This window comes from Coregonus lavaretus (genome assembly GCF_964263955.1).
Source record: "Coregonus lavaretus genome assembly, chromosome: 12".
Classification (NCBI taxonomy): Eukaryota; Metazoa; Chordata; class Actinopteri; order Salmoniformes; family Salmonidae; genus Coregonus; species Coregonus lavaretus.
In genome coordinates this window covers 49,557,431-49,569,760 of record NC_139999.1, presented here as the reverse complement: position 1 = coordinate 49,569,760, position 12,330 = coordinate 49,557,431, and the positions used below count along the sequence as shown (strand labels likewise).

General features: G+C 41.7%; 1 protein-coding gene across 1 annotated transcript in view; it reads right to left on the bottom strand.

The window, feature by feature from the left end:
- Window positions 1-1,978: 1,978 nt before the first annotated feature.
- The window catches only part of LOC311138539 (protein-glutamine gamma-glutamyltransferase 2-like), a 24,719-nt gene continuing 14,367 nt past the window's right edge, over window positions 1,979-12,330 (bottom strand). The window contains exons 2-13 of the mRNA XM_084173275.1: window positions 11,551-11,730; window positions 10,208-10,426; window positions 9,016-9,134; window positions 7,970-8,098; window positions 7,630-7,807; window positions 7,281-7,416; window positions 6,559-6,662; window positions 6,050-6,289; window positions 4,929-5,204; window positions 4,396-4,556; window positions 4,085-4,221; window positions 1,979-3,027 (exon numbers count right to left, since the gene is read on the bottom strand). Of these exons, the coding sequence (XP_084029401.1) occupies window positions 2,877-3,027; window positions 4,085-4,221; window positions 4,396-4,556; window positions 4,929-5,204; window positions 6,050-6,289; window positions 6,559-6,662; window positions 7,281-7,416; window positions 7,630-7,807; window positions 7,970-8,098; window positions 9,016-9,134; window positions 10,208-10,426; window positions 11,551-11,730 (2,030 nt within the window). The 3' untranslated portion in view covers window positions 1,979-2,876. The remainder of the gene's footprint in view (window positions 3,028-4,084; window positions 4,222-4,395; window positions 4,557-4,928; window positions 5,205-6,049; window positions 6,290-6,558; window positions 6,663-7,280; window positions 7,417-7,629; window positions 7,808-7,969; window positions 8,099-9,015; window positions 9,135-10,207; window positions 10,427-11,550; window positions 11,731-12,330) is intronic.

Sequence of the window (12,330 nt, the reverse complement as noted above, 5' to 3'; positions counted from 1 at the left end):
CCTTCAGCTCCCTCCACAGATGTTCTATGTGATTACGGTCTGGAGACTGGCTAGGCCACTCCAGGACCTTAATGTGCTTCTTCTTGAGACACTCCTTTGTTGCCTTGACCGTGTGTTTTGGGTCATTGTCATGCTGGAATACCCATCCACAACCCATTTTCAATGCCCTGGCTGAGGGAAGGAGATTCTCACCCAAGATTTGATGGTACATGGCCCCGTCCATCATACATTTATATTACATTTGACATTTTAGTCATTTAGCAGACGCTCTTACCCAGAGCGACTTACAGTTAGTGAGTGCATACATTATTTTTTTATACTGGCCCCCCGTGGGAAACGAACCCACAACCCTGGCGTTGCAAACGCCATGCTCTACCAACTGAGCTACATCCCTGCCGGCCATTCCCTCCCCTACCCTGGACGACGCTGGGCCAAATTGTGCTCCCAGTCGCGGCCGGTTACGACAGAGCCTGGATTCAAACCAGGATCTCTAGTGGCACAGCTAGCACTGCGATGCAGTGCGTTAGACCACTGTGCCACTTTGATGCGGTGAAGTTGTCCTGTCCCCTTAGAATAAAAACACCCCCAAAGCATAATGTTTCCACCTCCATGTTTGACGGTGGGGATGGTGTTCTTGGGGTCATAGGCAGCATTCCTCCTCCTCCAAACACGGCGAGTTGAGTTGATGCCAAAGAGCTCCATTTTGGTCTCATCTGACCACAACACTTTCACCCAGTTCTCCTCTGAATCATTCAGATGTTCATTGGCAAACTTCAGACGGGCATGTATATGTGCTTTCTTGAGCAGGGGGACCTTGCGGGCGCTGCAGGATTTCAGTCCTTCACGGCGTAGTGTGTTACCAATTGTTTTCTTGGTGACTATGGTCCCAGCTGCCTTGAGATCATTGACAAGATCCTCCCGTGTAGTTCTGGGCTGATTCCTCACCGTTCTCATGATCATTGCAAACACCAGACGGCACTTTTCTCATTGGGCGTGTTATTCGTAACCACACAAAATAATCAAAATTGGTGAAGTGAAATTAAAAAATAACTGGTTTCAAAAAATTCTAAAAAATTAATAATGGAAAGGTGGTGCGTGCATATGTATTCACCCCCTTTGCTATGAAGGCCCTAAATAAGATCTGGTGCAACCAATTACCTTCAGAAGTCATAATTAGTTAAATAAAGTCCACCTGTGTGCAATCTAAGTGTCACATGATCTCAGCATATATACACCTGTTCTGAAAGGTCCCAGAGTCCACAACACCACTAAGCAAGGGGCACCACCAAGCAAGCGGCACCATGAAGACCAAGGAGCTCTCCAAACAGGTCAGGGACAAAGTTGTGGAGAAGTAAAGATCAGGGTTGGGTTATAAAAAAACATCCAAATCTTTGAACATCCCACTGAGCACCATTATATCCATTATTTAAAAATTGAATGAATATGGCATCACAGCAAACCCGCCAAGAGAGGGCCACCCACCAAAACTCACAGACCAGGCAAGGAGGGCATTAATCAGAGAGGCAACAAAGAGACCAAAGATAACCCTGAAGGAGCTGCAAAGCTCCACAGCGGAGATTGGAGTATCTGTCCATAGGACCACTTTAAACCGTACACTCCACAGAGGTGGGCTTTACGGAAGAGTGGCCAGAAAAAAGCCATCGCTTAAAGAAAAAAATAAGCAAACACGATTGGTGTTCGCCAAAAGGCATGTGGGAGACTCCCCAAACATATGGAAAAAGGTACTCTGATCAGTTGAGACTAAAATTGATATTTTTGGCCATCCAGGAAAATGCCATGTCTGGCGCAAACCAACACCTCTCATCACCCGAGAACACCATCCCCACAGTGAATAGTGTGAATAGTTATGCATGCTCAAGTTCTGTTTTTTCGTCTTATTTCTTGTTTGTTTCACAATAAAATATGTTTTGCATCTTCAAAGTGGTAGGCATGTTGTGTAAATCAAATGATACCAATCCCCCCCAAATCTATTTTAATTCCAGGTTGTAAGGCAACAAAATAGGAAAAATGCCAAGGGGGGTGAATACTTTTTCAAGCCACTGTATTTGTTCATGTTGCTCTTCTCATTGTACAATTGTTTATGAAGGTTTCATATACTGTAGGGTTGGAGCTGGCGTGACTTCTGTAGAGCTATATGACTAAATAATAAATGAGCATATCAAATACTTTTTCATGGGTATCGAAATGTATTTCTACCAATTAACATATTGTAATATTGCCTGCTGCATTGCAATAAGAAAATACACAGTATAATCCAATACATTTTAATGATAGTGGTTACTGCAAACTGAGTATAAAAATATTACATAGTACACATTCTGCCATTCATCATTGTAGACTTTTAATAGACAATTCAAATCCATTTAATACTTCTATAACTATTAGCAATACTAGTCTGCAGCATTGTCAATATATTCATGTTCAACATAGGCCACTTACTACATCAAAAAGCGTAATAAAAATATGACATTATAAAGCTTTACTTGCACAGACTTCTAATCCCAACAAATAGTGGATTTGCTTGACAATAGTTTTTTTTTTAAGTGAGCCCGAAAATGTAAATGTTGTTTTGCGTCCATTTATATGAAAAGGCCTCTAGTGTGCACTATATTGTAAATAAATTCATTTAAAATATATCAATAAGCAAAAATATAAAAGTCCTACATTTCTAAGCTTTGCATGCAAAAATGTATAATCCGAATCACCTTTTTTTGCCAAGTACATTTACACATACTCAGAATTTTACTTGATGATATGATATAATTCTAACAAACAGAGAAATGTATATCTATAGGTGATAAAATAGATCTTGGGGTATAGAAATATGCATAGCGTGTAGGCTCAGGGTGGGTCTTCTATTTGCCGATGATGACATTCCTGTATCCCTTGACGTGACACAGCTCATTGCTGTTAAAGTCGACCACCAGTTTCCTCAGGCCTGAATGGGTGGGCGTGAAGTAGATTTTGACCTTGGCATCTTGCCCGGGTTCCACCGTGGAGTTAAGTCTAAGGAAAGTACATATTTAGAAGTGACTCTAATGACATGCTCTGTAACACTCTATCATGCAATATTCTCAGCATAACTGTTTAGATAGTTGATCGTTTTTTTGATGAACACCTTGGCTATCAATGGATGTCTTTAGCTAGTGTTATTGTAATAATTTTGCTGAGTTGACCAGCCAGGACTGTGTATGTATTGCATCACTGTCTACAGTATGCTCTCATCCTACACTGCCAGCCATATAAATAGAAGTTACTTTGGATAAAAAAATCTGCAAAATAACCATATAACCATATTCATATATCCGTATAGGATATGTAAATCTGTCATAGGAGATTGTCAAACACATTCAAAACTGTCTTTATGATCAAATCCATTCATATTCTCTGCCTCTGGGCAGTCGTCTTGATTGCGTAACACCACATTGAGCCAAACACCTGGGAGTCGCAAGTCAACTAAACCCTATCATCACAACCATCTGAATGCTTGGAGACCCAACTCTGACAAAGCGATACTCTCAAAATCCAATTATGTTATAAATAGTGAATTAATCCTGACTAACATTCATTAACTGGTGAAACAGACAGCTTTTGTCAAGCCAACTCCCTAGTCTTTTATGTGAAAGTGTTACTTTTCAAATCAAAATCTTTTTTTGAAAAGCTTCATGAATTGTGACCTTGGCAAAAGTCTTGGATAGTTTTAGTCTGCTTGATTTGTAGATGGCTGGGAATTCAGTATCCATCTTAGCCCTAATAAGGCTGTTATTCTGCTTTTGACATGTAAGCATTATTGTCTGCTACAAAACAGACATTTATCTTATCATTGACTACAACTACCAAAGCATGGACATACACCACTCAGTGACTAGATTATTTTATGTGCATGAATTACACATGGTTATGGACATACCTGTCACACAACACTAAATGGCTATATATGCTTTGACCTTTACTAACATGTGCTATATACACAAAAGCACCTGTCCTGTTGTTAGTGTTTAATGATCTGTTATTAGTTATTTTTGGACATAACATAGATGTCACACTGCCATGGTTGTCCTACTTCTCAGTGATGATCTGTCCTCCAGTGAGGTTGGACCCCTCCACGGTGAAGCAGCAGTTCTGCAGTGGTACTGGCAGAGGGTTCTGTAGGGTGATCTCAGCCGCCAGCTTACGGTTCTCTTTGGGTTCCCCAAGAATCTACAGCGTAAGGAACATCTCTTAATGCTTTAAAACATTGCATTTAATCGGCTAGAGAAAGATTCATGCATTAATGAATACACTATTCATGTTAACTATTACATGAACACATTTTTATTGTATGCTGTATTCTTGTTTTGTAAAGTGTTGAGGTAGTGACAGTAGTGACCGTACCCTGACTTTGATCTCAGGGTTTTCCAGTACAACGTTCCTCACAGCAAGATAGGTCTCTTGGGTGCCGTAGTCTAGGAGCAGAGCCGCCAGCCGGATCAAATTGTCCTCAGTGAGGTTCTCGACATACTTGGAGTAGTTCATTCTCAGAGGAACCCGCTTCTCTGGAGCGAGACATAAAGCAGAGGAAGTGAGACACTCACAAAAGCACAACATCTCACATGTTGACATAAGCAGATACATAAAGCACTGGAGAGTTTTTACATTTTAGTCATTTAGCAGACGCTCTTATCCAGAGCGACTTACAGCCTGGCGTTACAAGCGCCATGCTCTACCAACTGAGCTACAGGAGGCCTAAATAGACACAGATACACAATTAGCATTAGACAATGAAAGAACATGAAGAGATAAATCCATACACAGTCTTATACTCTAAATGAGCTAGGTGTAAATGATAATCAATGCCAGAAATACATACAGTATATCACACTCATACATATTTACACAGAACACTCCATTCTACAAAGCCAACTGACCTTCTCCAGGTGCCAACTCTACGTTGAGCAGGTCTTTGAACCCACAGTTCTCTCCCAGAATGCCGTTGGAGGACACAGCTCTAGAGCCGAACACCAGACGGCACTTTTTCTCATTGGGCGTGTTATTCATAACCACGGCGAACACGTCAAAGTCGCAGCCCTTCCTCATCTCCGCGGAAACCTTGATAACGATAAGCAGGCCAGCATTCTCTTGCTGCTGCAGAAGTTTGTTCTGGTGGTTGGCTTTTGTAAAGGCCTCCCTTTCCTCGTCAGAACCTGGGGGCACAAAAAACAAGTTATACATGCCTTCATACTGTGTTTAGCCTCTGATCAACTCTGACACATTTAGGGAAGAATAAGAACTTGTTTCCAAAGCAGAGTAGTCCTTAGTGACTTTCACCATATATTTCCTCTGTCGAGGCTCCATACGCTTTCCTATCTGCTATCTTGGTGGCATATTGTGGTGTAATGTGACATTGGTGTGTCCTGGTGGCATGTTACAGTGGTGTGTTTGTATCATCGACCCCAAGCTTCCCCTGTTTCCTACCTCTCCTTCCCCTTCTTCTATCCCCGCCTTTTCACTGCAACCTGAGGCGAGTTCAACAAGGCTTCTGTTTGCCAACATGTTGCCAGAGTAACAATTTCAGTTCAACGATTTGAATATACATTCTCAAATGTTACGGTGAAACATCAAACAGCTACTTTTTGTAAGGATGACTTTTTATCAACAATATTCAAACTGCAAATGGCTTTGCTATTCCTACTACATGTAATAGAAAGCCTACATGGTCACTTGATTATTTGTAGTGGCAGTTTAGACCCGAAACAGACACTTATGTTCGCCACACGCTACCTTCTTAGAATGTTAGCTAATGTAAGCGAACGGTCACGGCTAACACAAGAGAAATGGAATATGTAAGCTAACGTTAGGTAACATTCGCAAACTATTTCCCTCGTTGAATGCACCTCAGGTTATCACTTATCTGACTCTGTTGGTCACCCTACATAATAGAATGCCAGCCTTGCCACAAATGTTTATCACGGTTACATGTGGCCCCTGTGGTGTACCTCAGGGGTAAGTGTTGGGGTTCCTTATTTTTTGTTGTAGTGAAGCTCCCTACCCTCAGGGTATTTGTACAGGTGTGTAATGTCCTCTCTTCTATCACTGCCCACACTCTTAGTGCTGATCTTCTGGCCCACATGGTCGTAGCTGATGATTTTCGTTGTGCTGCCATCTTCACGCTTAATAAAGGTGTGCACGTCAGCGTTGACCTCAGCGAACACAAATGGGGCATCATATTTATAAGTGAGCTCGCCCTCCTTGATGGCTTTCAGTGGGATAGGGCCACAGCAGTAAACTCCTGAAAGAAAGCGATAGTGAGTGAGTGAAAAAGTCAGAACTGATAATGACATGTTTTTAAGACGTATCTAAAGGTATATCTTTATCCCTACTAGTAAAATATGATGATTAGCAACTCAGTAGTTTCTACACCAAATCCCAAGACTTAACTTGAATGGTATCAGTGGAATCAATACACATTTTAATTGGGGTAAGGCCATTTTATGGGCTATTCTGAGGCTGTTGAGGTTATTGTAGTTGGGGTTATTCTCAATGCCATGTAGGCCTTACCTTCACTCTTCTCCTGTGGTGTGGGGTCCATGACCTGCCAGCCATCATAACCTGGTTTAAGGTCAGGTCTGGTCATCCAGTTCTCGACCCAGCAGTGGAAGTTCCTACAAAGACACAACAACCATTGTAACCCCTTAAACATTTCCAGATTGCTGTCTGGCAAAAGAGCAGGACATTTGCTCACATATCTTCCCGAATGCTTTGACTATTTCCAGATTGTTGGCAAAAAGGCATGAGCAAATTTAATCTATACTACAATATATTTTTACAAAATCGGCAGGTTGATTTGCATCTTAAAACACCTACTTTAATCAGAAATTACTGTATTTTGATTTTGTATTTCTATAGAATTACTGTACTGTTGAAAACTGTAAATATACAGTAATTTACCCCTAAAATTGATTATTTAGAATGTATATCTACAATACTTTTCAGTTACATCTTAAAACACATACTTTGATAAAAAAAGTACAGTTTTTGTACTGTCATTTTAGCCTGCCAAAGCAGTTAATATTAGTTCATTAACAGTTTTTTTCACTCTTACTCTTAATGTAAATGTCTGTAATTTTAAGATTTTCTTTTGAAAGATGTCTTTTGAATCTACACTTTTATTTTAAAAAGTGAAACCGATATTTTCCAACTATATACTGTAGCTCTGTGTTGAATTTGTTTAAGTGGAAATTCAGTCACTCATCAATTTGATAGTCCTCGTGAGTTCTCACCATATCATGTCTTTCGACGTCTGAACAAGTTGTCCGTTCTCATCCACGTAGCGCTCTATCACCAGGTTACTGTTGGTGTCGTGGGCTGAATCGTAGTTGGTGACTACTCGACAAGGGATGCCCAGGGCTCGTGAAACTGACAGGGCACAGAAATAATGTATAGTTAGCCAGTACTACTCATGAACTATACTACTACAGGTGGAACATATGGCATTATAAATACATTGTACACAAGTAGTTCATAGAATGTGTTACTTAACGCGTCTTGTGCAAAACAAAACGTATTTATCTTACATCACGATACAGTATGAAAACATGCTGTTAGCATTTCTATGCGTTCATGTCTAACCTGAGCAGGCCACTGCTGCAAACACCCAGCATTGGCCAAAGCGCACAGGTTGACAGGCATTTGTGTCCCAGTTCCGCAGGATCTCCACACTGCCCCTCCATGACATGGGGCTCACCCCGCCCTCATAGTCTTTAGTCCACCTGCCCAGCAAGACCCCTTTGTCGTCATTGCAGTTCAACTGAGGGACATGGACAACAATGGTCAGGCTCTTCATTTCACATTTTGCTTTGTAATCTTGAGCGGTGCCATTTGCCATCTATATTAAACTATTCTGCTGTATGTACTGTAGTGTGTAATGCAGTGCATGACTGGATGGGAAACCCATTTGATGTGATCTCACCATGGCACTGAGAACTCTGGACACATAGATTGGGTTCCTCCTGCCTGAAGCGTCTTTCCCAGGGTTACGCAGGCACTTGGGATTCATTTCCAGGATTCTCAGACAAGCTTCCAGGATCCCATCCTCAAACTACACAACACAGACAAAACAAACAAGGAAAGATTGACTACAGATGTAGGATCTCAATTTGAGGACTCTTTTGTTGCTGAAAACTTTTCTACACCACAGGAAATGCAGATTATTTTAGGGATTTACAAAAAATAACTGAAAACCCACACTAACACACAGTTAGTTATATTAACAGTATTGCACTTTTCATGTAGCCTACTTTTGGTCAGCTAATAGCCTAACTACCAATCAAGCAACATTATGAACTAAACGTTCAAGATCCTACATCTGTACATGCAAATAGCACCTATTTATTTTCTAAATGGAACTAAACATGCAAGGGTGAGCAAAATGTCAAATAAAGATCGAAGGATTAGAAGTTTGCTTCGTCTTTGATTCCGCCCTGAAAATAACAGGTGCAAACGCTTAGTAAAGCTGGATGCCAGTCACATGCATAAGCAGTATGTAACTATGACACACACCAATGAAATACAGAGCTGTATCAACAATGGAATCTAGGTCTCACAATCTCACAATGGGATTATCATGATCTGTCAATCATACACTGATTGAACCAATGGAAGTGTCTAGATTCGTGGATATCACCAGTCAACAGTTGACAGGAAGTCCCACCCATCACAAGTTCATCTGAACCCTATTTTCCCTTTTTATTTCATCAAACTTGTCAGGCCACTGATAAGCAGCACTATCTCTATTTTGAAAGTACACAGTACAGGACAGAGTACAGTACACAGTACAGTAGTAGGAAAGCGGTTTAGAGCACATCTCTTGATAATGGAAATGTTTTCCTTATTGGGGTAAGCTTCAGCCAAATTCAAAAGTCAAGCCTTTATCATTACCAAATTCCAGTTTGTCTCTCCCCCAAGGAAGATGTTTTTACAAAGTGGAGCTGATAGCGCTTGTGTTGGTGTTGGTACCTGGCCAAAGTTCCAAGGTGTAGAGATGATGTGTTTACAGCTGCCTCGGAAAATGATACCATCTTGAGCCAAGACGTACTCCGTCAGTTTTTCCTCACTGTCCATGTACACCACATCGCCTGTTGCCAAGAGACATAAATAATACAGTGATAAGGTATCGTCCTCCATAGAAAAAGACAAGCTCCCAAAATGCTAAATGAAATGGAATGAAGGACACCTCATTATGTGCTTACAGTAAGAAAACAGTATTTCAACATTTTCAACATGCATAGGGTTTATTAAAGGTAGACTCAGTGATATGACGTAGATTAAGAAATAAACAGAATAGTGGGTCAATTTCCGCAACAACTTAGAACATTAAAGTGCGAAGCTCAACTTCTCCTCTGTTTTGGTGCCCTGGTCACCAAGCTGTGAACTGCATAAAATGAACCGTGCACATGTGCAGATACTGTGTGTGAATGAGACAATTGGAAGCTGGGGATGATTAGGTGGCCATGATGGTATGAGGGCCAGATTGGGAATTTAGAACACCGGGGTTAACACCCCTACTCTTACGATAAGTGCCATGGGATCTTTAGTGACCACAGAGAGTCAGGACACCCATTTAACATCCCAACAAAAGACAGCACCCTACACAGGGCAATGTCCCCAATCACTGGGGCATTGGGATACTTTTTAGACCAGAGGAAAGAGTGCTTCCTACTGGCCCTCCAACACCACTTTCAGCAGCATCTGGTCTCCCTTCTAGGGACCAACCAGGACCAACCCTGCTTATCTTCAGAGGCAAGCCAGCAGTGGGATGCAGGATGGTATGCTGCTGGCTAAAACATGCATGGTAGAACTGTCTCTATTAATGAGACTACATGCTGTTTATTGACTTTGTTGCCTATGGGGACACCATTTCTAAGTAAAACATGTATTGTAGATACAGCACTTGGTAGGGAAAAAATCCATCCCCATCCATCCCATTCATGATCATCAGATCCTCTCCCAAACTACAATCCATCCATCCATCCTGTTCTCCACACTTCGTGATCCTTCCACTGCTGTAAGCCCGTATCTCTCCATTGGTCATGCTCTCTGTCTATGTAACAGAGACATCTAAGGCATTCCCTCGCTATACTGTACATAGGCCCCACTACACTGAATGGATACACTCGCAGACAGCGTGACTCCAGGAATGTTTACCCACCTGTGCACCAAGGGTTATAGAGCAGCACAAACTCCACCAAGCCCCCCTGACCCAGGGTCAGGCGCCATCGTCCGATAGGCGCGTCCGGGGGGGAACAGATGGACAGGGACACCATGTTCCCGGGGGGACTGGTGACGGCAGCACTCCAGCGGGAGGTGTCGATTTGGTCAATCAGACCAAAGGAGGCCCGTGTGCCATACTGATCATTGGGCTGGGGACCTGGAAGAGGACATGGAGGAGAGAAAGGGATAGGGATGGAATAGGAACTGTTGAAACACCGAAAGGATGTTTGTGGAAAAAAATTACATTATGACACCATTCTGTGGTTTTCTCAATGACATTCAATTCAGCATTGAAAATAGGTGCAAGTTTAAGTTTGCTCCATCTGAGCGAGTCTGACCACAAGTCAGAGACCACTATGTTGACACACCAAATGCTTTTGATGGATCCTTTTTGTCTTCTAATGCCTCTTAAGGGGAAAGTCATCCAAAAGTAACGGAAACAAATCAGATTACATTACTGAGTTTGGGTAAAGTTCCGTTACTGATAAGAATTTGGGACAATTAACTAGTAACTGTAACGGATTACATTTAGAATGTAACATACCCAACCCTGAGGGTAAGTAATGGTAGAGGAGGCAGCTAACTATTCTGCTCAATACTGGTAACACTGACAATTGGAGCAAGCAACATTAGACCTCACCATCATCTTTTCTTTCTCCCTATCATTTTCTAGATCACAATTGCCATTGCGGAAAATAAACAAGGTCCCAGTGCCAATAGAAACACACAATTAGGCATTTCCATCGTACCGTTGACATTTCCAGACAGACAAGACCCAGTTAAAGAATGTTCTCCATTCTCTGTTCAAAATGTAAACAGAAACTTATTTCCAAAATATTTAAGTCTATTGGGCGTGGCAGCAACGTCTCCCCACTGGGCACAGACGTCAGTTAAACGTACATTTTTTATTTACATTTGTTTGAGTTGTCAACTAACGTGAATTCAACATGAAATCAACAAAACATGTCACCATGACATTGGATTTAGGTTAAATGTTGGTAAAAAAAAAAGAAATTCCCTTACGTTGATGACCTTTTGCAAATCCAATCAGTTTTCCATGTTGATTCAACATTTTTGAAATGACGTGGAAACAACGTTGATTCAACCAGTTTTTGCTCAGTGGGGATCAAGTCTAAATTTGCAAATACCATAACAACAGACTCTATGCTCTATTTTTGTATTATTTTAACCTATGGTTTTAAATCAAAATTAAATAACATTGAGCAAGTGCCGTTCACACTGAATTGATGTTAGCTGACAACTCAGTGATAACACAGTTACCTGTCTCCACGGTGAGGTCGAGGGCACTGACACCAGGCTGGTAGACCCCCGAGCGGAGGTGCAGGTTTATGGTGAACGGCTGGCCCCTTCTAACGATGAGGTGCTCCACCCCGTTGAGCTCCGTACGGTGGTCTGTGTTGTTGAACTCACACTCCAGGTCCCATCGGGCAATTTCCATTGCTGGGAGATGGATGAGAGAGAGAGGACATAGTGAGTGGAATGACCTCAGGATTTACTTCTTAACATCTACCCAGCCAGTTACAAGGGAACAGAATTATGCTCTACAGTTCCTCTGTTTGTTCTTTGAGGGTGTAGGCCCACCTTCATTATAGTATGGTTTAACACTTTCTGACAAATGTTTTTCTAAAAGAGCTATACAAATACAATTTTATTGAATGACTATCTTGGCGCCTCAGTGGTGGACCAACCCTCCCCCTGCTTTTAGGACAGTAGGGTCTATAAAGGCTTTCTTTGTCTTCAGCCATAGGCTGAGAAGAACTTGACTCTTCCAATTGCACCTGGCTCCCCTCTCTCAACACTTTCATTGATTCAAAAGGGACGTATTTCACAAGAGAGAAAATTAGACAACATTACTTTTCTGTTACTGCCTGCTAGGCGACGTGTACAAGCACATATTGTACTCCTCCTTATTCCCAGGGCTCGGTGTGACTAAAATCCCACCTTCTGATTTCCTGTTTATAGGAAGAACTATAGTCATCCTGCTTCCTCAAGACAAGACAGGGTGTTGTTAAGCAATCTCGGGCATTGAAAAAACTCCAT